General features: G+C 42.0%; 1 protein-coding gene across 1 annotated transcript in view; it reads left to right on the top strand.

The window, feature by feature from the left end:
* The window catches only part of LOC311117559 (guanine deaminase-like), a 28,081-nt gene extending 2,999 nt beyond the window's left edge, over nucleotides 1-25,082 (top strand). Inside the window, exons 4-14 of the mRNA XM_084192486.1 lie at nucleotides 3,421-3,508; nucleotides 4,985-5,090; nucleotides 12,848-12,875; nucleotides 13,089-13,196; nucleotides 13,333-13,440; nucleotides 15,323-15,420; nucleotides 15,890-15,957; nucleotides 21,543-21,689; nucleotides 22,289-22,410; nucleotides 22,637-22,664; nucleotides 22,908-25,082. Of these exons, the coding sequence (XP_084048612.1) occupies nucleotides 3,421-3,508; nucleotides 4,985-5,090; nucleotides 12,848-12,875; nucleotides 13,089-13,196; nucleotides 13,333-13,440; nucleotides 15,323-15,420; nucleotides 15,890-15,957; nucleotides 21,543-21,689; nucleotides 22,289-22,410; nucleotides 22,637-22,664; nucleotides 22,908-22,978 (972 nt within the window). The 3' untranslated portion in view covers nucleotides 22,979-25,082. The remainder of the gene's footprint in view (nucleotides 1-3,420; nucleotides 3,509-4,984; nucleotides 5,091-12,847; nucleotides 12,876-13,088; nucleotides 13,197-13,332; nucleotides 13,441-15,322; nucleotides 15,421-15,889; nucleotides 15,958-21,542; nucleotides 21,690-22,288; nucleotides 22,411-22,636; nucleotides 22,665-22,907) is intronic.
* Nucleotides 25,083-27,869: the final 2,787 nt, after the last annotated feature.

Raw genomic sequence — 27,869 nt, 5'->3', positions numbered from 1 at the left:
TAAAATGTGTGCCGTTGCACATCCGAATGAACATGACCCGCTAGTAGATTTCAGATTAGCATAGAAGATCCTAGACAATTCTTATCTCCATTTCCTATTTTAAATGTTTGTAAGACTAACGTTATAATTTTTAAAGCCTTGTGTTGCAGAGGGTAATATGGCAGTGACAAAGGACACGCAGGAGCAGCAAACTTTGGCATTTTCTCTCACTTTTCGGAATTCACTGCTGGGCAGGGAGAGGAACACCAATGTGTTGTAATTGGTTGGATGTCGTGGCAAAGGAAGGCCAATAACAAACGGCTATGACCTTTTACTAAAGGTTAATAAAGGGATAGTTTACTTTTGTGAAGTTTTAGCTTATTAAACAAACCTGCAGTGAAGCAAAAACTATTACTGCACTATGGGCCCGATTCCGATTTAGGAAATTAAGCCTTTCTTACACATGCCTTTCCTACGCACTTCTTAGTAAGGTGCGTGACAGGCTTTTCAGAAGTGGTTCCCATGCACGCGCTAAATACAGTGGGGAAAAAAAGTATTTAGTCAGCCACCAATTGTGCAAGCTCTCCCACTTAAAAAGATGAGAGAGGCCTGTAATTTTCATCATAGGTACACGTCAACTATGACAGACAAATTGAGATTTTTTTTCTCCAGAAAATCACATTGTAGGATTTTTAATGAATTTATTTGCAAATTATGGTGGAAAATAAGTATTTGGTCACCTACAAACAAGCAAGATTTCTGGCTCTCACAGACCTGTAACTTCTTCTTTAAGAGGCTCCTCTGTCCTCCACTCGTTACCTGTATTAATGGCACCTGTTTGAACTTGTTATCAGTATAAAAGACACCTGTCCACAACCTCAAACAGTCACACTCCAAACTCCACTATGGCCAAGACCAAAGAGCTGTCAAAGGACACCAGAAACAAAATTGTAGACCTGCACCAGGCTGGGAAGACTGAATCTGCAATAGGTAAGCAGCTTGGTTTGAAGAAATCAACTGTGGGAGCAATTATTAGGAAATGGAAGACATACAAGACCACTGATAATCTCCCTCGATCTGGGGCTCCACGCAACATCTCACCCCGTGGGGTCAAAATGATCACAAGAACGGTGAGCAAAAATCCCAGAACCACACGGGGGGACCTAGTGAATGACCTGCAGAGAGCTGGGACCAAAGTAACAAAGCCTACCATCAGTAACACACTACGCCGCCAGGGACTCAAATCCTGCAGTGCGAGACGTGTCCCCCTGCTTAAGCCAGTACATGTCCAGGCCCGTCTGAAGTTTGCTAGAGTGCATTTGGATGATCCAGAAGAAGATTGGGAGAATGTCAGATGAAACCAAAATAAAACTTTTTGGTAATAACTCAACTCGTCGTGTTTGGAGGACAAAGAATGCTGAGTTGCATCCAAAGAACACCATACCTACTGTGAAGCATGGGGGTGGAAACATCATGCTTTGGGGCTGTTTTTCTGCAAAGGGACCAGGACAACTGATCCGTGTAAAGGAAAGAATGAATGGGGCCATGTATCGTGAGATTTTGAGTGAAAACCTCCTTCCATCAGCAAGGGCATTGAAAATGAAACGTGGCTGGGTCTTTCAGCATGACAATGATCCCAAATACACCGCCCGGGCAACGAAGGAGTGGCTTCGTAAGAAGCATTTCAAGGTCCTGGAGTGGCCTAGCCAGTCTCCAGATCTCAACCCCATAGAAAATCTTTGGAGGGAGTTGAAAGTCCGTGTTGCCCAGCGACAGCCCCAAAACATCACTGCTCTAGAGGAGATCTGCATGGAGGAATGGGCCAAAATACCAGCAACAGTGTGTGTGAACCTTGTGAAGACTTACAGAAAACGTTTGACCTGTGTCATTGCCAACAAAGGGTATATAACAAAGTATTGAGAAACTTTTGTTATTGACCAAATACTTATTTTCCACCATAATTTGCAAATAAATTCATTAAAAATCCTACAATGTGATTTTCTGGATTTTTTTTCTCATTTTGTCTGTCATAGTTGACATGTACCTATGATGAAAATTACAGGCCTCTCTCATCTTTTTAAGTGGGAGAACTTGCACAATTGGTGGCTGACTAAATACTTTTTCCCCCCACTGTATATGTAATTCAACTGCTGAAAACCCTCCCACTTACTGGCCAACAGATTTTCTCATGGAGTTTTCATTCAATAGTACATTTATCTTAAGCCATCCCTTTAAATACATTGTACCTTTTAGTTTAAAGTTTGTCGACAGACTCACTAGAATATATGGAGAGAACGGGTTCAGAATATTAGAGATCAATGAAAGAAATCCATCTAAATATATGCATATTTGTCTCAGTTTCAGCACCAGTTGGTAGATTTAAAAATGCTCTGATCTTGTAGATTATTTAGGGTTAGGAAAGTATTTAAGAATCATAAAAAAACAGGTCTGGAGAGCCTTTACGCACGTAAGAAAGAAAAGTGTTTTGATTCATTCTGAAAATTGCCACATTCAGTTTTCTAACCCAGGGTAATGTTGGAAGATTAGTGTACAATAGTAGGCTATACCCTTGTCTATTGCCTGCACTAACCATGGAACTGTGTAATGACAAGTACTACGCCTTCTGTCGGGTTCAAACTGTTAGGGCTTAGTCTGCGCTCCGCTCCATAACGATTGAATTAGCCTACATGTCATTTTTTAAAAATATTATCAACTGTTACTAATGATTCTCAGCAACAACCACACGGCTGTGATGACGTTTATAGAGGAAGCAAATGAAGGTAAACTAAACAATGTCATTAAATGGAATGATAATGTAGTCTATACCAACTGAAGGGAACTAACAGTGAATTGGCAGTTGAACATGAGTTGTTATTAGGCCTACTGATGGTCGAAACTGATGGTGGCTAATATTTAACATGGAGAATAGTGTTATTTCTATTGGAAAAAATGAAGTTGATGCGTTTCCACTTGGAACCGGTAGGTTCGCTAGACCTTATTCATGGTTTCCTCGCGCGTAAAGGTGGTGGAATTATTTGGGAATTAAGTCAAAGTCAGAATACGGCGTATCTGTAGACACACCTCCGCCACACCTTCATTTATTCGATCTCCACCCAAAACGAATAGCAGGTGAATAGCATGATATTCTCATGCTTAAGTTCAAGGTCAGAATACGCAGAGAGAGAAGTGCATAAAAGGGAATTACGTTCCATTTACTCGTGCTTAACTCGGGTCGGAATCGGCCCTATATCTTTAAGGTTGCTTCCTTGGCTACCATAAGGAATGCTCACGGAGTGGGACATTGGCATAGAAAATCTGAAATCCAGATACTGTTACACACAGTAGGCTTGGGCAGGTGACATTGCAGTGAGAGATGGGTATGTATGAGCAGGCCCTATTTGAAAAGAGTCTGAATACTAACGCAATACTTGTCTATTTCAGAAAAGAACCCTGAGAAATGGTACGACTACGGCCTGTTACTTTGCCACCATACACACCGACGCTTCTCTACTGCTGGGCCAAATCGCAAGTGAGAAAACACACACATAAACGTGCACACACACACACTCTACTGCTCACTTGCACATTTGCCGAGGTCAAAGTTAGCCCAGACATTTGTGTGATCTTAATCAGAGTGGTTGTACTTTGAACTTTGACCTGTTTCCAGTGGTCTCCTCTCCTGTGGATAACTCTTGTGTTTATTACGTAAGTATAACAATTGATGAGAAAGACATAGAGAGAGGAAGGGAAGGACATGTTAGATAGTAAAATAGTATAGGACATTATCTAACTGGACCTAAACATGAACCTTAGTCACAAAGTGTACAACTGTACCTGGAATATACACACACACACACATTATTTTATTATTATTTATTTTAGTCATTTAGCAGACACTCTTATCCAGAGCGACTTACAGTTAGTGAGTGCATACATTATTTTTTTATTTTTCATACCCCCCGTGGGAATCGAACCCACAACCCTGGCGTTCCAAACGCCATGCTCTACCAACTGAGGTACATCCCTGCTGGCCATTCCCTCCCCTACCCTGGACGACGCTGGGCCAATTGTGCACCGCCCCATGGGTCTCCCGGTCGCGGCCAGCTACGACAGAGCCTGGATTCGAACCAGGATCTCTACTGGCACAGCTAGCACTGCGATGCAGTGCCTTAGACCACATGCCTTCACTGCGCAAGTTGTTATGTAAAATTGTATAAATCCCAGTCTCTTGTTTAAAAGGGGAATGGAACTCCACTCCTCTTTCGTATGTTTTCATATTTTTTCTTTAGACAGGAAAGTAGGTAGACTGATAGCAGGGGATAGACAGTATCAAAGATGGCGGTGTGGGGATTCTAACCCTCGTCGCAGGAGGATACAATACAAGTGATCTGGAGGCGGCTGTCTTGACCGCTAGGCCAGCCTCTGGCACACATTCTCTATGCTTTGTAGTTAGGTAGTTGACAATGTTTAACTTCTTATGTCAGTGTGAGCCATCACTTGGGGGAGTCTAGTGTGAACGTTTTGTTAATTTGCTGCATGCCGTCTTTATGGTTACCCACTGTAATGAAAATTATTTTTACGAACACCAGCTCAGAACAAGAAATGAACATAGGGTATATTGTATGTGGAGGAGTGAGTAGAATTAGTCACTTTCTCATCCATTAACTGTATGCCTGGAATGTTTATCCTTTGGTGGTTGCATCACTCCTCCTAAAAATAGTCCAGAGTTTGTAGTTTGGGAGGACACCAGAATTGTGTCATCACAACGTTAAAGCATTTTCTGCAGCACCCGCCTTTTGGTTCAATAGACTACTGTTAGCTTTAGTTTATTATTTAGGTTATTCCACGATGCTGACGAAGCCTAGTGACTAACATCACAAAGGTCACTAATGACTCCAGTCTGATACAGTCTTGACAAAGTGCTACTCATCACACCAAATGCAGCTGCCCTGACAGGTGATTTGACCGATATGGTGACCTTTGCCAATGTTTCTTGTCATTGCAGACGATTTTGGACAGCGTGCCCTTGTGGGCAAGGTGTGTATGGACACAAACAACTTTGTCCCACATTACAAAGAGACGCCAGAGGAGTCCGAAGGGGAAACTAAAAGGTAGGTAGGTAATAGATATGAGAGGGGGCAAGGGGAAACTAACAGGTAGGTAGGTAATAGATATGAGAGGGGACAAGGTGAAACTAACAGGTAGGTAGGTAATAAATATGAGAGGGGGCAAGCTGTATACAGTCGTGGTCAAAAGTTTTAAGAATGACACAAGTATTGGTCTTCACAAAGTTCGCTGCTTCAGTGTTATGAGATATTTTTGTCAGATGTTACTATGGTATACTGAAGTATAATTACAAGCATTCCATAAGTGTCAAAGGCTTTTATTGACAATTACATTAAGTTTATGCAAAGAGTCAATATTTGCAGTGTTGACCTGTCACGGATTCTGCCGAGGCTGCTCCTCCTCCTTGTTCGGGCAGGCTTCGGCGTTCGTCGTCCCCGGAGTACTAGCTGCCACCGTTGAATGTTTCTATGTTTGATTGCTTTTGTCTGTCTATTGCACCTGTGTCCGTTTGTGTCTGATTATGTGTTCTATAAGTTGCCTGTTTTGTAGTGGTTAGGTTGTGTGTTGTTATTCGCCTGTCCGTTAGTGCTGCGTGTTTTCTCTGTTTATTGTTTTGTTAGTTTACGCACAGTCTGCGTAATCGCTCGCCTCTGTTTGTTGTTTGAGGCCGTTCATTGTATTGTGCTTGGGTTTGCACTAGTAAACGTTGTTGGACTAAGCTTCGGTGTCCTGCGCCTGACTCCCGCACCACATTAACCTCAGCTAGTGACATGACCCTTCTTTTTCAAGACCTCTGCAATCCGCCCTGGCATGCTGTCAATTAACTTCTGGGCCACATCCTGACTGATGGCAGCCCATTCTTGCATAATCAATGCTTGGAGTTTGTCAGAATTTGTGGGTTTTTGTTTGTCCACCCGCCTCTTGAGGATCGACCACAAGTTCTCAATGGGATTAAGGTCTGGGGAGTTTCCTGGCCATGGACCCAAAATGTTGATGTTTTGTTCCCCGAGCCACTTAGTTATCACTTGTGTACAGTAGTATGTATATTAGGATGGTTTGACAGTACCAGTCAAACGTTTGGACACACCTATTAATTCAAGGGTTTTTCTTTATTTTTACTATTTTCTACATTATAGAATAATAAGACATCAGAACTATGAAATAACACATATGGATTCATGTAGTAACCAAAAAAGGGTTAAACAAATCAAAATATATTTTCTATTTGAGATTCTTCAAAGCAGCCACCCTTTGACTTGATGACAACTTTGCTGTCATGACTTCCTCCGAAGCTGCCTCCTCTCCTTGTTCATCTTTTCACTCTTCATGACATTCTGGAGTATATGCAAATTGCCTCATCAAAACTGAGGCAGCAGACTTTGTGAAAATTTGTATTTGTGTCATTCTCAAAACTTTTGACCACGACTGTACAGTTGAAGTCGGAAGTTTACATACACTTAGGTTGGAGTCATTAAAACTTGTTTTTCAACCACTCCACAAAGTCGGTTAGGACATCTACTTTGTGCATGACACAAGTACTTTTTCCAACAATTGTTTACAGACAGATTATTTCACTTATAATTCACTGTATCACAATTCCAGTGGGTCAGACATTTACATACACTAAGTTGACTGTGCCTTTAAACAGCTTGGAACGTTCCAGAAAATCATCATGGCTTTAGATGCTTCTGATAGGCTAATTGACATAATTTGAGTCAATTGGAGGTGTACCTGTGGATGTATTATAACGCCTACCTTCAAACTTGCTTGACATCATGGGAAAATCTAAATAAATCAGACAAGACCTCAGAATTTTTTTTTGTAGACCTCCACAAGTCTGGTTCATCCTTGGGAGCAATTTCCAAATGCCTGAAGGTACAACGTTCATCTGTACAAACAATAGTACACAAGTATAAACACCATGGGACCACGCAGCCTTCATACCGCTCAGGAAGGAGACGCGTTCTGTCTCCTAGAGATGAACGTACTTTGGTGCGAAAAGTGCAAATCAATCCCAGAACAACAGCAAAGGACCTTGTGAAGATGCTAGAGGAAACAGGTACAAAAGTATCTATATCCACAGTAAAACGTGTCCTATATCGACATAACCTGAAAGGCCGCTCAGCAAGGAAGAAGCCACTGCTCCAAAACCGCCATAAAAAAGCCAGGCAACTTTTTGCAACTGCACATGGGGACAAAGATTGTACTTTTTTGAGAAATGTCCTCTGGTCTGATGAAACACAAATAGAACTGTTTGGCCATAATGATTATCGTTATGTTTGGAGGAAAAAGGGGCATGCTTGCAAGCTGAAGAACACCATCCCAACCATGAAGCACGGGGTGACAGCATCATGCTGTGGGGATGCTTTGCTGCATGACGGACTGGTGCACTTCACAAAATAGATGGCATCATGAAGAAGGAAAATGATGTGGATATATTGAAGCAACATCTCTAGACATCAGTCAGGAAGTTAAAGCTTGGTCGCAAATGGGCCTTCCAAATGGACAATGACCCCAAGCATACTTTCAAAGTTGTGGCAAAATGGCTTAAGGACAACAAAGTCAAGGTATTGGAGTGGCCATCACAAAGCCCTGACCTCAATCCTATAGAACATTTGTGGGCAGAACTGAAAAAGTGTGTGCGAGCAAGGAGGCCTACAAACCTGACTCAGTTACACCAGCTCTGTCAGGAGGAATGGGCCAAAATTCATCCAACTTATTGTGGGAAGCTTGTGGTAGGCTACCCGAAACGTTTGACCCAAGTTAAACAATTTAAAGGCAATGCTACCAAATACTAATTGAGTGTACGTAAACTTCTGACCCACTGGAAATGTGATGAAAGATATAAAAGCTTAAATAAATAATTCTCTCTACTATTATTCTGACATTTCATATTCTTAAAATAAAGTGGTTATCCTAACTGACCCAACACAGGGCATTTTTACTAGGATTAAATGTCAGGAATTGTGAAAAACTGAGTTTAAATGTGTTTGGCAAAGGTGTATGTAAACTTTCGACTTCAACTGTACATAATAAATATCTAAAGAATTAGAACAGGAGCTTTGAACAGGAAGAGTTTATGGACTCTCACAATGGCCTTTTGACTCTATCTCATGACTCAAGACTGTAAGGTGTAGTGGAAAATAATTTCCTTGGAGGAAGAGGACGGTAAACGTTTCTATTCTGTTCCATTTTATGATATTGTATTCTATTCTATATATAAGCAGGTGCAGGAAGCCTACATTTTGTGCACTTCTCTTGAATGCTCAAAGCCCTTTTCTGCAAATTCAACCAATGACCAAGAATAACATTATCATATTGCGTCAGATGGCTGGCTCTTTCTAGACTTTACATGAGTCTGCATTCCATAATGATTCAAATGGCTACATGTCCCAAATTAACTAATATGATCCACTATAGCTAGCGATCCTCAAGAACAACCACACGATCATGACAGAGGAAAGAAAGGTAAACTAACGATGTAATGGAATGATGCAAAATGTAAGGAAACTAACATTGAAGTCAGTGACAATTATAAATGTATGTGGGTATAACTGACGGTGGCTACCAATAGTGGCTAATATTTAACATGATATAATTAAAACTTTATAGAAATCAGAAATTAACTCTGTAGGTTTGGCGCTATACTGTTATTTGTGTATGGCTACAGAAGCCTGTAGCTTGGGTCTCCACATTTCTTCCCTAGTTATTAGTCCTGCATTTCATAAACTTCACTGTGGAAAAGGTGATATGTTATGCTTCAGTTTGCTGCCATATGTCTGGTTTCACATTTGTCTCCAGCGATCATACGGTAAAATAGATCGAAAACAATTGTCATCTATATTTACAATCCTCTAATCCAAACAGCTTACTCATTTACCTAGCTCTTATCAATATATCTTATCAATTTGTTAAATTGCAGTGCATGGAGAATGGTGTTATTTCTATCAGAAAAAATAAAGTACAGTGGGGAAAAAAGGATTTAGTCAGCCACCAATTGTGCAAGTTATCCCACTTAAAAAGATGAGAGAGGCCTGTAATTTTCATCATAGGTACACGTCAACTATGACAGACAAAATGAGAAAGAAAAATCCAGAAAATCACATTGTAGGATTTTTAATGAATTTATTTGCAAATTATGGTGGAAAATAAGTATTTGGTCAATAACAAAAGTTTCTCAATACTTTGTTATATACCCTTTGTTGGCAATGACACAGGTCAAATGTTTTCTGTAAGTCTTCACAAGGTTTTCACACACTGTTGCTGCTATTTTGGCCCATTCCTCCATGCAGATCTCCTCTAGAGCAGTGATGTTTTGGGGCTGTCGCTGGGCAACACAGACTTTCAACTCCCTCCAAAGATTTTCTATGGGGTTGAGATCTGGAGACTGGCTAGGCCACTCCAGGACCTTGAAATGCTTCTTACGAAGCCACTCCTTCATTGCCCGGGCGGTGTGTTTGGGATCATTGTCATGCTGAAAGACACAGCCACGTTTCATCTTCAATGCCCTTGCTGATGGAAGGAGGTTTTCACTCAAAATCTCACGATACATGGCCCCATTCATTCTTTCCTTTACACGGATCAGTCGTCCTGGTCCCTTTGCAGAAAAACAGCCCCAAAGCATGATGTTTCCACCCCCATGCTTCACAGTAGGTATGGTGTTCTTTGGATGCAACTCAGCATTCTTTGTCCTCCAAACACGACGAGTTGAGTTTTTACCAAAAAGTTATATTTTGGTTTCATCTGACCATATGACATTCTCCCAATCCTCTTCTGGATCATCCAAATGCACTCTAGCAAACTTCAGACGGACCTGGACATGTACTGGCTTAAGCAGGGGGACACGTCTGGCACTGCAGGATTTGAGTCCCTGGCGGCGTAGTGTGTTACTGATGGTAGGCTTTGTTACTTTGGTCCCAGCTCTCTGCAGGTCATTAACTAGGTCCCCCCGTGTGGTTCTGGGATTTTTGCTCACTGTTCTTGTGATCATTTTGTCCCCACGGGGTGAGATCTTGCGTGGAGCCCCAGATCGAGGGAGATTATCAGTGGTCTTGTATGTCTTCCATTTCCTAATAATTGCTCCCACAGTTGATTTCTTCAAACCAAGCTGCTTACCTATTGCAGATTCAGTCTTCCCAGCCTGGTGCAGGTCTACAATTTTGTTTCTGGTGTCCTTTGACAGCTCTTTGGTCTTGGCCATAGTGGAGTTTGGAGTGTGACTGTTTGAGGTTGTGGACAGGTATCTTTTATACTGATAACAAGTTCAAACAGGTGCCATTAATACAGGTAACGAGTGGAGGACAGAGGAGCCTCTTAAAGAAGAAGTTACAGGTCTGTGAGAGCCAGAAATCTTGCTTGTTTGTAGGTGACCAAATACTTATTTTCCACCATAATTTGCAAATCAATTCATTAAAAATCCTACAATGTGATTTTCTGGATTTTTTTCTTCTAAATTTGTCTGTCATAGTTGATGTGTACCTATGATGAAAATTACAGGCCTCTCTCATCTTTTTAAGTGGGAGAATGTGCACAATTGGTGGCTGACTAAATACTTTTTTCCCCCACTGTAGATGTTCCACTTGGAACCGACAGGTTGCTAGACCTTATTAATTGTTTCATAGTGTGTAAAGGTTGGGGATTCATGAGGGAATTAAGTAAAGGTCAGAATACGGTGTATCTGTAGACACACCTCCGCCACACCTTCATTTATTTGATCTCCACCCCAAACAAATAGCGGGTGAATATTCTCATGCTTAAATTCATAAAAACGGAATTAGGTTCCATTTACGCACGCTTAACTCGGGTCGGAATTCCCCCCCCCCCCCCAGGAACCAAACAGAACGAAACGGGGAGGAACCTACCTGAAGTTGTCCAATAGAAACATGTTTTCGTATATTTAAAAAACAAGACATTTTAGAGTAATTGGTTTCTGTTGCACCATTTTTTGCTACAGTGCAAAATGTTTCTACACTGCTCAAAAAAATAAAGGGAACACTTAAACAACACATCCTAGATCTGAATGAATGAAATAATCTTATTAAATACTTTTTTCTTTACATAGTTGAATGTGCTGACAAGAAAATCACACAAAAATTATCAATGGAAATCAAATTGATCAACCCATGGAGGTCTGGATTTGGAGTCACCCTCAAAATTAAAGTGGAAAACCACACTACAGGCTGATCCAACTTTGATGTAATGTCCTTAAAACAAGTCAAAATGAGGCTCAGTAGTGTGTGTGGCCTCCACGTGCCTGTATGACCTCCCTACAACGCCTGGGCATGCTCCTGATGAGGTGGCGGATGGTCTCCTGTGGGATCTCCTCCCAGACCTGGACTAAAGCATCCGCCAACTCCTGGACAGTCTGTGGTGCAACGTGGCGTTGGTGGATGGAGCGAGACATGATGTCCCAGATGTGCTCAATTGGATTCAGGTCTGGGGAACGGGCGGACCAGTCCATAGCATCAATGCCTTCCTCTTGCAGGAACTGCTGACACACTCCAGCCACATGAGGTCTAGCATTTTCTTGCATTAGGAGGAACCCAGGGCCAACCTCACCAGCATATGGTCTCACAAGGGGTCTGAGGATCTCATCTTGGTACCTAATGGCAGTCAGGCTACCTCTGGCGAGCACATGGAGGGTTGTGCGGCCCCCCAAAGAAATGCCACCCCACACCATGACTGACCCACCGCCAAACCGGTCATGCTGGAGGATGTTGCAGGCAGCAGAACGTTCTCCACGGCGTCTCCAGACTCTGTCACGTCTGTCACGTGCTCAGTGTGAACCTGCTTTCATCTGTGAAGAGCACAGGGCGCCAGTGGCGAATTTGCCAATCTTGGTGTTCTCTGGCAAATGCCAAACGTCCTGCACGGTGTTGGGCTGTAAGCACAACCCCCACCTGTGGACGTCGGGCCCTCATACCACCCTCATGGAGTCTGTTTCTGACCGTTTGAGCAGACACATGCACATTTGTGGCCTGCTGGAGGTCATTTTGCAGGGCTCTGGCAGTGCTCCTCCTGCTCCTCCTTGCACAAAGGCAGAGGTAGCGGTCCTGCTGCTGGGTTGTTGCCCTCCTACGGCCTCCTCCACGTCTCCTGATGTACTGGCCTGTCTCCTGGTAGCGCCTCCATGCTCTGGACACTACGCTGACAGACACAGCAAACCTTCTTGCCACAGCTTGCATTGATGTGCCATCCTGGATGAGCTGCACTACCTGAGCCACTTGTGTGGGTTGTAGACTCCGTCTCATGCTACCACTAGAGTGAAAGCACCGCCAGCATTCAAAAGTGACCAAAACATCAGCCAGGAAGCATAGGAACTGAGAAGTGGTCTGTGGTCACCACCTGCAGAACCACTTCTTTATTGGGGGTGTCTTGCTAATTGCCTATAATTTCCACCTGTTGTCTATTCCATTTGCACAACAGCATGTGAAATTTATTGTCAATCAGTGTTGCTTCCTAAGTGGACAGTTTGATTTCACAGAAGTGTGATTGACTTGGAGTTACATTGTGTTGTTTAAGTGTTCCCTTTATTTTTTTGAGCAGTGTATTTTGCTATGGTGCAACATTTTTCTATTTTGCTACAGTGCAACATTTTGCTACGGTGCAACATTTTTCTATTTTGCTACAGTGCAACATTTTGCTACGGTGCAACATTTTGCTATGGTGTGCGACTAATAAATACACCCCAGCAGTCTCTCAACTCCTGTCAAGAGTGTTTTGCTTGGTTGTGTCTGGTAATACAGCATTCTTCTGAAGAAGGAAAAAAAACGTGTTGATTTATTGTTTTGTGTTGCTCTAGGTTCATTGGTGAGCTCTTAAAGAAGAAGGTAAGACTCCTTTGCCTCGCTAGAACAGGGTGTTTCTAAGCCTAATAGAATGTAAGGGAACATGTACAAGTCAGTGGCAAACCCATGTAGGTATTGAATCCCATTCCCTCAATACAAAACCAAAATATCACAGGAACATTTGTGATCAGAATCTTTAAAAGGAGCTTTTTAGGGTGTTTCTCACTGGGTGTATTTCTGTCTTGTTTGGGGCAGTACCCCCTTGTGAGGCCAGTGGTGACCCCGCGCTTCGCCCCATCCTGCTCCTCCGCCTTGCTGGGTCACCTGGGAGAGATTGCCCAGAACAACCACCTGCACATCCAGGTGAGCCTTGCTAGCCTGTCGTCACGGCAACCAAGTGTATTTATCTCTGACTCTCCATCTCTCTCTCTTGCTTTCATACACATTGATAATCACCTGAACATTCAAACAATTCATTGATCTTCTCTGTGATCCCCAGAGTCACATCAGTGAGACGAAGGAGGAGGTGAAGCTGGTGAAGGAGCTGTTCCCAGACTACGACTCCTACACAGATGTCTACCACAGACACAACCTTCTCACAGACAAGGTTAGCCCATCGCATGCACGCACACACAACCTCACCACAAGGACATTCCATGGATAATGAAGATCATAATATTGCTAATGATAGTGGTGGCGATAAGGATCATGATGATGATATTGGTGGTGGTGATAATTATGACAATGATGATTATACAGTGCATTCGGAAAGTATTCAGACCCCTTCACTTTTTCCACATTTTGTTACGTTACAGCCTTTACATTTTTATTTTTATCATCAATCTACACACAATACCTCATAATGACAAAGCACAAACAGGTTTTTTAGAAGTTATTGCAAATGTATTAAAAATAAACTGATCACATTTACATAAGTATTCAGACCCTTTACTCAATACTTTGTTGAATCACCTTTTGCAGCGATTACAGCCTCGACTCTTCTTGGGTATGACGCTACAAGTTTAGCACACCTGTATTTGGGGAGTTTCTCCCATTCTTCTCTGCAGATCCTCTCAAGCTCTGTCAGGTTGGATGGGGAGCGTCGCTGCACAGCTATTTTCAGGTCTCTCCAGAGATGTTCGATCAGGTTCAAGTCCGGGCCCTGGCTGGGCCACTCAAGGACATTCAGAGACTTGTTCCGAAGCCACTCCTGAGTTGTCTTGGCTGTGTGCTTAGGGTCGTTGTCCTGTTGGAAGGTGAACCTTTGCCCCAGTCTGAGATTCTAAGAGTTCTAGAGCAGGTATTCATCAAGGATCACCTTCCTGACTAGTCTCCCAGTCCCTGTCGCTGAAAAACATCCACACAGCATGATGCTGCCACCACCATGCTTCACCGTAGGGATGGTATTGGCCAGGTGATGAGCGGTGCCTGGTTTCCTCCAGACGTGACGCTTGGCATTCAGGCCAAAGAGTTCAATCTTGGTTTCATCAGACCAGAGAATCTTGTTTCTCATGGTCTGAGAGTCCTTTAGGTGCCGTTTGGCAAACTCCAAGCGGGCTGTCATGTGCCTTTTACTGAGGAATGGCTTCCGTCTGGCCACTCTACCATAAATGCCTGATTGGTGGAGTGCTGGAGAGATGGTTGTCCTTCTGGTAGGTTCTCCCATCTCCACAGAGGAACTCTGGAGCTCTCTCAGAGTGACCATCGGGTTCTTGGTTATCTTCCTGACCAAGGCCCTTCTCCCCCGATTGCTCAGTTTGGTCGGGCAGCCAACTCTAGGAAGAGTCTTGGTGGTTCCAAACTTCTTCCATTTAAGAATGATGGAGGCCACAGTGTTGTTGGGGACCTTCAATGCTGCAGAAATGTTTTTGTACCCTTCCCCAGATCTGTGCCTAGACACAATCCTGTCTCTGAGCTCTACGGACAATTCCTTCGACCTCATGGCTTGGTTTTTGCTCTGACATGCACTGTCAGCTGTGGGACCTTATATAGACAGGTGTGTGCCTTTCCAAATCATGTCCAATCAATATAATTTACCACAGGTGGACTCCAATCAAGTTGTAGAAACATCTCAAGGATGATCAATGGAAACAGGACGCACCTGAGCTCAATTTCGAGTCTCATGGGAAAGGGGGATATCTAGTCAGTTGTACAACTGAATGCATTCAACTGAAATGTGTCTTCCGCATTTAACCCAACCCCTCTGATTCAGAGAGGTCTGAATACTTATGTAAATAAGGTATATCTGTTTTTTATTTGAAATACATTTGCAAAAAATTCTAAACTTATTTTTCGCTTTGTCCTTATGGGGTATTGTGTGTGTAGATTGATGATAATTATTTTTTAAATCAATTTTAGAATAAGTCTAATGTAACAAAGTGGAAAAAGTGAAGGGGTCTGAATACTTTCCCAATGCACTGTAATGATGTGGTAATGGTAGTAAGGATGATTATGATGATATTGTTGTTGATGATGATGATGGTTCACAGACGGTGATGGCTCATGGTTGTCACCTGACCGATGGAGAGCTGAAGCTGTTCAGAGAGACAGGGGCGTCCGTTGCTCACTGTCCCAATTCCAACATCTCGTAAGTGTTTTCTCCTTCTTCCCCACCTAAAGGCTGGGCCCTAATTGATGTGCTCTCTGACACCTGGAGTTGCATGGCAAATTGTCCAGGAGCACAAGGAAGACAAAGGACAATGCCAAAGATTTAGTCAGCCCTTCGACCTCTGAGGGGCCAAATTGTATCTCTGTTACAGTATCCAGAGGTCTGACTATTGAATGAGTGATAGAATAATGCTATATTATACATGTTTGGTATCTATTTGAAACTTGTTCACTGAGGATAACTCTGATTTTCTCTCTCTGTCTTTCTCTCTCTGTCTCTGTCTGTGTGTGTGTGCTATCTTGAGTGCTGATATGATATTTAGGATAACTGCTGAGTTCTTAACTGGATAGGGTCAAATATAAGAATCTGATTTATTTATAAATCCTCAGCCATGGTGTTTCACCCGTCCATATTCTCTCTCATTTCCCTCATTTTTTTCTCTCTCAAGGTTGTGCAGTGGTATGCTAGATGTGCGCAGGGTTCTGAACCACAAAGTGAAGCTGGGGCTTGGCACAGGTGAGTCCATGACAACACACTACAAAACATATACTTTTCCTGTTACCTGAGAGCACAGTGTTCTGTATAGTTTTTTTTTAGCCTATGTGTACTGTATCCAAAAAACTATTACAATGTTGAAATATACCTGAACTTTCCATATTGGAAATTTGCAACTAAATCAAGGCAATCGTGATTGAGTTATATAATCTATGATCTGATGATGTGTCCAAGTGCATCTCAAGATGTATTGTTCAAATGGCACAGATTATATTATTTTGATGAAACGTTTTATGAAATATAGGCCTACTCTCATATTCTTACAATGAGTATTTTACATTCATTATGATTTTGAATGATCCCAATAGGTTTTTCTTTTTCATGTTAAATACTGTTGAAGTAATATGGCTACAGGTTCATCTGCCTCACCTAAAGCCCATTCTGGTGGGAAGCTGCTATAGACCACCAAGTTCTAACTGTCAGTATCTGGATAATGTGTGAAATTCTTGATAATGTATGTGATATCAATAGAGAGGTATACTTTCTGGGTGATTTTAAATATTGACTGGCTTTCATCAGGCTGCCCACTCAAGAGAGCTTCAAACTGTAACCAGTGCCAGCAACCTGGTTCAGGTATTCAGTCAACCTACCAGGGTAGTTACAAACAGTACAGGAATGAAATCATCAACATGTAGTGATCATATCTTTACTATTTCTGCAGAGATTTGTTTGAAAGCAGTATCCAAATCCATTGGATCTAGTAATCACAATATAGTAGCCATATCTAAGAAAACCAAAGTTCCAAAGTCTGGGCCTAATATTGTGTATAAGAGGTCATACAATAAGTTTTGAAGTGATTCCTATGTTGTTGATGTAAATCATATATATGTTGGTCCGTGGTGTGTAATGAGGAGCAAACAGACACTGCACTTGACACATTTTTGAAATGGCTTATTCCAGTTCCTAATAAGCATGCACCCATTAAGAAAATGACTGTAAAAACTGTTGAATCTCCGTGGATTGATGAGGAATTGAAAAATGGTATGGTTGAGAGGGATGAGGCAAAAGGAAAGGCAAATAAGTCTGGCTGCACAACCGATTGGCAAACGTATTGCAAATTGAGACATCATGTAACTAAACTGAATAAAAAGAAGAAGAAACTACAATATGACACAAAGAATGATAGTAAATTGCTTTGGAGCACCTTAAATTACATTTTGGGGGAAAAAGGCAAACTCAACTCCATCATTCATTGAATCAGATGGCTCATTCATCACAAAACCAACTGATATTGCCAACTACTTTAATGAATTTTTTCATTGCAAGATTAGCAAACTTAGCCATGACATGCCAGCAACAATTGCTGACGCTACACATCCAAGTATATCTGACCAAATTATGAAAGACAAGCATTGTAATTTTGAATTCCGTAAAGTCTGTGTTGAAGAGGTGGAAAAATTATTGTTGTCTATCAACAATGACAACTTGGATGAATTATTTCTGAGGATAATAGCGGACGATATTGGCACTCCTATTTGCCATATTTTCAATTTAAGCCTACTAGAATGTGTGTGCCCCCAGGCTTGGAGGGAAGCAAAAGTAATTCCTCTACCGAAAAATAGTAAAGCCCCCTTTACTGGCTCAAATAGCCGACCAATCAGCCTGTTACCAACCCTTACTAAACTATTGGACCAGATACAATGCTATTTTACAGTAAACAAATTGACAACAAATTTTCAGCATGCTTACAGAGAAGGACATTCAACAAGCACAGCACGTACACAAATGACTGATGATTGGTAATAAAAATAATAAATTGATGATAAAAAGATTGTGGGGCCTGTTATGTTAGACTTCAGTGCAGCTTTTGACGTTATTGATCATAGTCTGCTGCTGGAAAAACGTACAGTGGGGAAAAAAAGTATTTAGTCAGCCACCAATTGTGCAAGTTCTCCCACTTAAAAAGATGAGAGAGGCCTGTAATTTTCATCATAGGTACACGTCAACTATGACAGACAAATTGAGAAAAAAAAATCCAGAAAATCACATTGTAGGATTTTTAATGAATTTATTTGCAAATTATGGTGGAAAATAAGTATTTGGTCACCTACAAACAAGCAAGATTTCTGGCTCTCACAGACCTGTAACTTCTTCTTTAAGAGGCTCATCTGTCCTCCACTCGTTACCTGTATTAATGGCACCTGTTTGAACTTGTTATCAGTATAAAAGACACCTGTCCACAACCTCAAACAGTCACACTCCAAACTCCACTATGGCCAAGACCAAAGAACTGTCAAAGGACACCAGAAACAAAATTGTAGACCTGCACCAGGCTGGGAAGACTGAATCTGCAATAGGTAAGCAGCTTGGTTTTAAGAAATCAACTGTGGGAGCAATTATTAGGAAATGGAAGACATACAAGACCACTGATAATCTCCCTCGATCTGGGGCTCCACGCAACATCTTACCCCGTGGGGTCAAAATGATCACAAGAACGGTGAGCAAAAATCCCAGAACCACACGTGGGGACCTAGTGAATGACCTACAGAGAGCTGGGACCAAAGTAACAAAGCCTACCATCAGTAACACACTACGCCGCCAGGGACTCAAATCCTGCAGTGCCAGACGTGTCCCCCTGCTTAAGCCAGTACATGTCCAGGCCCGTCTGAAGTTTGCTAGAGTGCATTTGGATGATCCAGAAGAGGATTGGGAGAATGTCATATGGTCAGATGAAACCAAAATATAACTTTTTGGTCAAAACTCAAAGAATGCTGAGTTGCATCCAAAGAACACCATACCTACTGTGAAGCATGGGGGTGGAAACATCATGCTTTGGGGCTGTTTTTCTGCAAAGGGACCAGGACGACTGATCCATGTAAAGGAAAGAATGAATGGGGCCATGTATCGTGAGATTTTGAGTGAAAACCTCCTTCCATCAGCAAGGGCATTGAAGATGAAAGGTGGCTGGGTCTTTCAGCATGACAATGATCCCAAACACACCGCCCGGGCAACGAAGGAGTGGCTTCGTAAGAAGCATTTCAAGGTCCTGGAGTGGCCTAGCCAGTCTCCAGATCTCAACCCCATAGAAAATCTTTGGAGGGAGTTGAAAGTCCGTGTTGCCCAGCGACAGCCCCAAAACATCACTGCTCTAGAGGAGATCTGCATGGAGGAATGGGCCAAAAAACCAGCAACAGTGTGTGAAAACCTTGTGAAGACTTACAGAAAACGTTTGACCTGTGTCATTGCCAACAAAGGGTATATAACAAAGTATTGAGAAACTTTTGTTATTGACCAAATACTTATTTTCCACCATCATTTGCAAATAAATTCATTAAAAATCCTACAATGTGATTTTCTGGATTTTTTTTTCTAATTTTGTCTGTCATAGTTGACGTGTACCTATGATGAAAATTACAGGCCTCTCTCATCTTTTTAAGTGGGAGAACTTGCACAATTGGTGGCTGACTAAATACTTTTTTTCCCCACTGTATGTGTTATGGCTTTACTCCCCCTGCTATATTGTGGATAAAGAGTTACCTGTCTAAAAGAACAGAGGGTGTTCTTTAATGGAAGCCTCTCCAACATAATCCTGGTAGAATCAGGAATTCCCCAGGGCAGCTGTATAGGCCCATTACTTTTTTCAATCTTTACTAATGACATGCCACTGGCTTTGAGTAAAGCCAGAGTGTCTATGTATGCGGATGACTCAATACTATACATGTCAGCTACTACAGCGACTGAAATGACTGCAACACATAACAAAGAGTTGCAGTTAGTTTCAGAGTGGGTGGCAAGGAATAAGTTAGTCCTAAATATTTCTAAAACTAAAAGCATTGTATTTGGGACAAATCATTCACTAAACCCTAAACCTCAACTAAATCTTGTAATGTGGAAATTGAGCAAGTTGAGGTGACTAAACTGCTTGGAGTAACCCTGGATTGTAAAGTGTCATGGTCAAAACATATTGATACAACAGTAGCTAAGATGGGGAGATGCATGTCCATAATAAAGCACTGTTCTACCTTCTTAACATCACTATTAACAAGGCAGGTCCTACAGGCCCTAGTTTTGTCACACCTGGACTACTGTTCAGTCGTGTGGTCAGGTGCCACAAAAAAGGACTTAGGAAAATTGCAATTGGCTCAGACAGGGCAGCACGGCTGGCCCTTGGATGTACACATAGAGCTAATATTAATAATATGCATGTCAATCTCTCCTGGCTCAAAGTGGAGGAGAGATTGACTTCATCACTACTTGTATTTATGCGAGGTATTGACATGTTGAATGCACCGAGCTGTCTGTTTGAACTACTGGCACACAGCTCGGACACCCATGCATACCCCACAAGACATGCCACCAGAGGTCTCTTCACAGTCCCCAAGTCCAGAACAGACTATGGGAGGTGCACAGTACTACATAGAGCCATGACTATATGGAACTCTATTCCACATCAAGTAACTGATTAAAAACAGATTAAAAAACACCTTATGGAACAGTGGGGACTGTGAAGCAACACAAACATAGGCACAGACACATGCATACACACACGATAACAAACTCACTATACACACACGTACACATGGATTTTGTACTGTAGATATGTGGTAGAGCTGGAGTTGGGGCCTGAGGGCACACAGTGTGTTGTGAATGTACAGTTGAAGTGGGAAGTTTACATACACCTTAGCCAAATACATTTAAACTCTGTTTTTCACAATTCCTGACATTTAATCCTAGTAAAAATTCCCTTTCTTAGGTCAGTTAGGATCACCACTTTATTTTAAGAATGTGAAATGTCAGAATAATAGTAGAGAGAATTCTTTATTTAAGCTTTTATTTATTTCATCACATTCCCAGTGGGTCAGAAGTTTACATACACTCAATTAGTATTTGGTAGCATTGCCTTTAAATTGTTTAACTTGGGTCAAACATTTCGGGTAGCCTTCCACAAGCTTCCCACAATAAGTTGGGTGGATTTTGGCCCATTCCTCCTGACAGAGCTGGTGTAACTGAGTCAGGTTTGTAGGCCTCCTTGCTCGCACACGCTTTTTCAGTTCTGCCCACACATTTTCAATAGGATTGAGGTCAGGGCTTTGTGATGGCCACTCCAATACCTTGACTTTGTTGTCCTTAAGCCATTTTGCCACCACTTTGGAAGTATGCTTGGGGTCATTGTCTGTAAACAATTGTTGAAAAAATTACTTTTGCAATGCACAAAGTAGATGTCCTAACCGACTTGCCAAAACTATAGTTTGTTAACAAGACATTTGTGGAGTGGTTGAAAAACAAGTTTTAATGACTCCAACCTAAGTATATGTAAACTTCCGACTTCAACTGTATTGAAATGTTTTTTAAATTGTATGAACTGCTTTAATTTAGCTGGACCCCAGGAAGAGTAGCTGCTGCCTTGGCAGCAGCTAATGGGGATCCATAATAAATACAATTAGAGAACCCAAAACCTAGACGAAAGTTGCCGATTTCTAGTATCAAACTGGCTTGACACTGGAATGTTAAAACAGTGCTTATTTGTTGCAATTGTCTCTGTTTTAACACGTACATGCTTTTATCTGTGTATGCACCCGTGCGTGTGTATGTTTCCGGCCTTGTAGATGTGGCAGGAGGCTACTCTCCATCTATGTTGGATGCTGTGCGGAGAACGCTGGACACCTCTAAAGCCTTGACCATCCAGGACACCCAGTACCACACGCTCACCTTCGAGGAGGTCTTCAGACTGGCCACACTGGGAGGCAGCCAAGGTGGGAGACTTGGCTGGAGGGGTGATGGGGGTGGGGTGGAAGGGCCGTTATAATATATAATAATAATATGCCATTTAGCAGACGCTTTTATCCAAAGCGACTTACAGTCATGCGTGCATACATTTTCTTTTTTTTTTTTGTGTATCTGTGGTCCCGGGGATCGAACCCACTACCTTGGCGTTACAAGCGCCGTGCTCTACCAGCTGAGCTACAGAGTTATCACCGTCATTAAATCAATACATCAATCATCAGTTTGAAAGATCGGATACATGATGAACTATGAATTGATACAGATGCATGCGCTCAAAAGTTACTTTTCAAAACGCCTGTGCTGCAGCATCGCTACATCGTTGATAGGACAAATTCTCTTGCAGGGTGACGTCAAGCAAACAAGATTGTTTGCAATCATCTAAACTGCAATGAAATGCATAGGAGACATTTCTGAAATATGTCCTTGACAGTGCAGGTATATCCACTGCGCTAAAATCAAAAAATGTTTTAATGCACCCAACGGTTTATTTGTTTATTGATTTCTTGATTGATAAATGATGAATAATTGATTGCTATTCTGAGCTCTGGATTGATTGTTTGGTTTGTAGCCCTATCCCTGGATGAGCATACAGGAAACTTTGAGGTGGGGAAAGACTTTGACGCTCTGCGAGTGAATACGGATGCAGCAGGAGGACCCATTGACCTAATCAATCACGGGGAGGAGCCTAAGGTAGGAACCAGAGCAATATGTTGCCCCTGTTGGCCTTCAATGGTGTTGAAATATCACAGCTGTTACTTGTTGAGTCATTCTATCTAAACCAAGTCAAACCAGGACTTATTAAATGTGTGACTCGAATCAGACTTCAATCCAAATTATAGGATTCTAGTCCACAACTCAGGAAGTGACTGATTCACTCCCCCAACATGACATTCATCTTGGCTACATGTGATTTCAGGTGCTCCTGGAGAAGTTCTTGAATTTGGGTAAGTGTTTCATCTCTGTTACTGTCTCTCTCACACAATAGGTTACATGTATTCAGACTTTGGTGGTTGGGGCTATGATGTGCCATGAAAGTATTGTGGCGAATTCGGGGATAGCCCTGACCCGGACTCAAACCTGGGTCCTTGATTTCCTAAACTCTTGATGAGGTCGCTAAGTGTTGTAAGGTCACTAAAGCATGTTTATGTGATATTTTGTTCCATCTTTGTTCCCCCTTTCTCCTTCAGGGGATGATCGTAACATTGCGGAGGTGTACGTGGCAGGGAAGCGAGTGGTCCCATTCGTAGACAGACCATAGATTTGGGATTTGCTGCTGGCTTGTTGTAATCTGTACCCTCTACCAGTCTACCTGACTGCTTTTGTAATATGACAGGAGGTGATTGGAAAATGTATTCAACTGGAGGGATTATTATTACTGTATGTACAGTGGGGAAAAAAAGTATTTAGTCAGCCACCAATTGTGCAAGTTCTCCCACTTAAAAAGATGAGAGAGGCCTGTAATTTTCATCATAGGTACACGTCAACTATGACAGACAAATTGAGGAAAAAAAATCCAGAAAATCCCATTGTAGGATTTTTAATGAATTTATTTGCAAATTATGGTGGAAAATAAGTATTTGGTCACCTACAAACAAGCAAGATTTCTGGCTCTCACAGACCTGTAACTTCTTCTTTCAGAGGCTCCTCTGTCCTCCACTCGTTACCTGTATTAATGGCACCTGTTTGAACTTGTTATCAGTATAAAATACACCTGTCCACAACCTCAAACAGTCACACTCCAAACTTCACAATGGCCAAGACCAAAGAGCTGTCAAAGGACACCAAAAACAAAATTGTAGACCTGCACCAGGCTGGGAAGACTGAATCTGCAATAGGTAAGCAGCTTGGTTTGAAGAAATCAACTGTGGGAGCAATTATTAGGAAATGGAAGACATACAAGACCACTGATAATCTCCCTCGATCTGGGGCTCCACGCAAGATCTCACCCCGTGGGGTCAAAATGATCACAAGAACGGTGAGCAAAAATCCCAGAACCACACGGGGGGACCTAGTGAATGACCTGCAGAGAGCTGGGACCAAAGTAACAAAGCCAACCATCAGTAACACACTACGCCGCCAGGGACTCAAATCCTGCAGTGCGAGACGTGTCCCCCTGCTTAAGCCAGTACATGTCCAGGCCCGTCTGAAGTGCATTTGGATGATCCAGAAGAGGATTGGGAGAATGTCATATGGTCAGATGAAACCAAAATATAACTTTTTGGTAAAAACTCAACTCGTCATGTTTGGAGGACAAAGAATGCTGAGTTGCATCCAAAGAACACCATACCTACTGTGAAGCATGGGGTTGGAAACATCATGCTTTGGGGCTGTTTTTCTGCAAAGGGACCAGGACGACTGATCCGTGTAAAGGAAAGAATGAATGGGGCCATGTATCGTGAGATTTTGAGTGAAACCCTCCTTCCATCAGCAAGGGCATTGAAGATGAAACGTGGCTGGGTCTTTCAGCATGACAATGATCCCAAACACACCGCCCGGGCAACGAAGGAGTGGCTTCGTAAGAAGCATTTCAAGGTCCTGGAGTGGCCTAGCCAGTCTCCAGATCTCAACCCCATAGAAAATCTTTGGAGGGAGTTGAAAGTCTGTGTTGCCCAGCGACAGCCCCAAAACATCACTGCTCTAGAGGAGATCTGCATGGAGGAATGGGCCAAAATACCAGCAACAGTGTGTGAAAACCTTGTGAAGACTTACAGAAAACGTTTGACCTGTGTCATTGCCAACAAAGGGTATATAACAAAGTATTGAGAAACTTTTGTTATTGACCAAATACTTATTTTCCACCATCATATGCCAATAAATTAATAAAAAATCCTACAATGTGATTTTCTGGATTTTTTTTCCTCATTTTGTCTGTCATAGTTGACGTGTACCTATGATGAAAATTACAGGCCTCTCTCATCTTTTTAAGTGGGAGAAATTGCACAATTGGTGGCTGACTAAATACTTTTTTTCCCCACTGTATGTGTGTTCAATCTCTAGTGTACTTACATACAGTACAATTCAATAGATGGTAGTGCTGTTAAGTGATACTAGCAAGAGCAGTGTGGAGGTTACTCTTTTCTTTTAAGTTATCACATTGTTTCATATGCACCTGGATCCTTTTTTAAATTTCAAAGTCAAGGAAAATGTTGAATTCATGTGTAGCTTTGTATGTGTCCAGCTTAAATTTTTTTGAAATGTAAAACCTGCAATGTAGCTTTAGGAGACATATTCTAATATACTGAGCCTAATACATGTAAAATGTATCTTTGTTGATTATGATCATTCAGTTTTGTAGCAAAAGCTACAAAGTAAAAGGGGGAAAAGATTTTAGAAAGATTTTATTAAAGAGTATTTGTATGATTTTAAGTCTAAATGTGTCTCTTTTTTAAAAACGTTTAACACATTATTGATAAGTCTACATGATAACACAATTTATTCTATGAAAATATACAATGCCCGCAGACCCACCTGCAGAGAGGCTGTGGTCCTCTGTAGCTCAGTTGTAACTCAGTTGGTAGAGCATGGCACTTGCAATGCCAGGATAGCGGGTTCGAATTTCACACCCACAAATAAACAGTTTATTGCCGTTTTATACAACAGGTGGGTCTAATCCTGAATGCTGATTGGTTAAAAACATTCCAGCCGGTGTCTATTCCACAAGTTACCACCGGCTAAATCTATGACGTTAAAATGCCTATTTACTCTGTTCCATCTGACTGCGCAATCCACTGTCTCATCAGCCCAGCCAGACAATTTAAACTTGAACTCCACTACAAAAAGCATCTTGACGTTATCTCACATTTCTTTTAGACTAACATTTAGTTTTCAACAGCGGAGATTTTTATAAACCTTGCTGTCTGTCTCTCCGACATTTGCAACATTGTTTCAATATTCAAATTCGATCTCCAGCTGTCCAATAGTAATGAACGGGACGAGACAGGCAGGCAGGGTTTCTCAGCCAGTCGAAATCATGAATCAGCTGGAATCATTTTTATGGATATACACAGTACAAAGAAATGTAAATTGAAAAAAGGTTAAATGAAACAAAGTGCAGCTAGTTTGCAGTCTTTCCAGCTTCAGTTTGAAGTGATTGTGTTAGCTGTGTTGTTGGTGGCTAGCTCCTCTGAACAACAGTGTCCTGACGAGAGAGCACATTTTCTATGTCAGGCAAAATCACCCATCATTAGCTCATTGTTATGGATGATGTATCTTAATAAATGAAAGCTAGAAAACAGCTTAAACAAATGCAAATGCAGCTACTGTTGTTATTCTGGTTGCACTATTTGATGCGACTGTAAGTTAGCCGTAGTTGGCTAGCTAGCAGGCAAAGGAAAATAACGTTGCCAGCCAGTATGGCAATGGAACATTTAGAACGAACGACTGGGTCACGTCCATAGATACAGAACAAAAAGACTGAACGACTGGGTCGCGTCTCTTGCAACTGAACCGATAGAACGAACGACCAGCCGGCTTGGATAGAAACCCTAGATTTGTGTCGGGACTATATCTTGTGGAAGGATGAAGAAGTATGAATTCATCACTATTTCATCCTTCCATAAGAGATATTCCGGACCTACTTCGCAATCCACTGTCTCATCAGCCCAGCCAGGCAATTTATAAACTTGATCTCCACTATAAAAAGCATCTAGACATTATCTCACATTTCTTTTAGACTAACATTAAGTTTTCAACAGCTGAGATGTATATAAACCTCTGACATTTGCAACATTGTTTCAATATTCAAATTCGATCTCCAGCTGTCCCATAGTAATGAACATTTCACAAGACAGACAGGTAAGCAGCGTTTCTCAGCCAGTCGAAATCATGAATCAGCTAGTTTGCAGTCTTTCCAGCTTCAGTTTGAAGTGATTGTGTTAGCTGTGTTGTTATCTAGCTCCTCTGAACAACAGCGTCCTCGACTTCGTCTCAGGCCTAACAACATGTGCCAATATCCTCCAAACACCGGCTTCTCTGGCATTATCACTTAATTGTGCGTTTGTTGTATGAATGTGCTGTTTGTTGGCAACGATAGCCCTAACGTCAAAAGTTGCTTCAACGTAGCCTACAGCTGATAAGTGTTCTATTATGGACTTGTCCATATGAAGTCATGTGTAAGGCTATTGAAAGTTGTTTGTGTTGTGTAAACAACAGCATATCTTTACAATACCTGCAAGGACACAACAGTGCCATTATTCTAGACGACATCGTCGAATCAGCGAAACACCACCTGAGTCAGCAGAGTTAGAGATGTCTCTATTCTGTGCCATGATTGAGCTCAGGGCTGAGAAACGGGGAGTGATGAAGATTTGAGGACGAGGAAGATGGGAGGAGGATGATGGTCACCCTCCCCCATTGACCCAGCTGTGTCTACAGAGATTATCCTTGGTATGACCAGGCAGAGAACATGAAGGAAGTGTGGGTCAAAGACAATGCCGACAACTACATGGACCAGTACTCCTTGAGATACGTCATGGGCCCCTTTTAACTTGCTGAGTGAGTCTGTCACGGGAACAGGAAGGGATTGTGTATGTGTACGCTGCAATATCTGTTAATTTCTAAATGTGCACATGATTTGACCACTTGTTTGCCACCTCAGCCTGGTCCGCAGTGACGTCTCCATGGAGACGGCATCGAGTCTGATGACCGCCAGCAGGCGTCTGAGCAGCCTGGAACTGAGCGGCTGCTGGGCAGTGAGCCTGGACAAGATGAGGCAGTTACAGAGGATAGACACCAGGAGGCGACGTTGTATCATTATCACCTGGACATGATTTGCGTTACATCTAACAGGCTACCAGGAGGGGGCACCCTCATTCACACATTCTATGTTATATTGTAGAACAGTGGTTCCCATCCAGGGGTACTTGGCCTATCCACAGGAGGTACTTGAGAAGACTCATGAGACCATAGGCCTACGGTTAAAATGCACACGAGGGGGTACTTCAGGAGTACTCAGGGCAGAGCAAAATTCAGTTGGTGGTACAGTAACCGAAAAAGCTTGGGAACTACTGTTGTAAAATATACTGTAGATTATATTCACTAATCACTATAGTGAGTTATAAAAAACATATCAGAATAGCTTTGTCATAACTTTTTAATGACTCATTTGTTTTGTATGAAATTAAATAATAAAATGACGATACTGCACTGAA

The sequence above is a fragment of the Coregonus lavaretus genome (genome assembly GCF_964263955.1).
Source record: "Coregonus lavaretus genome assembly, contig: HAP1_SCAFFOLD_205, whole genome shotgun sequence".
Lineage (NCBI taxonomy): Eukaryota > Metazoa > Chordata > Actinopteri > Salmoniformes > Salmonidae > Coregonus > Coregonus lavaretus.
The sequence above is the reverse complement of the archived record's forward strand: the minus strand, read 5'-3'. Positions and strand labels throughout refer to the sequence as shown.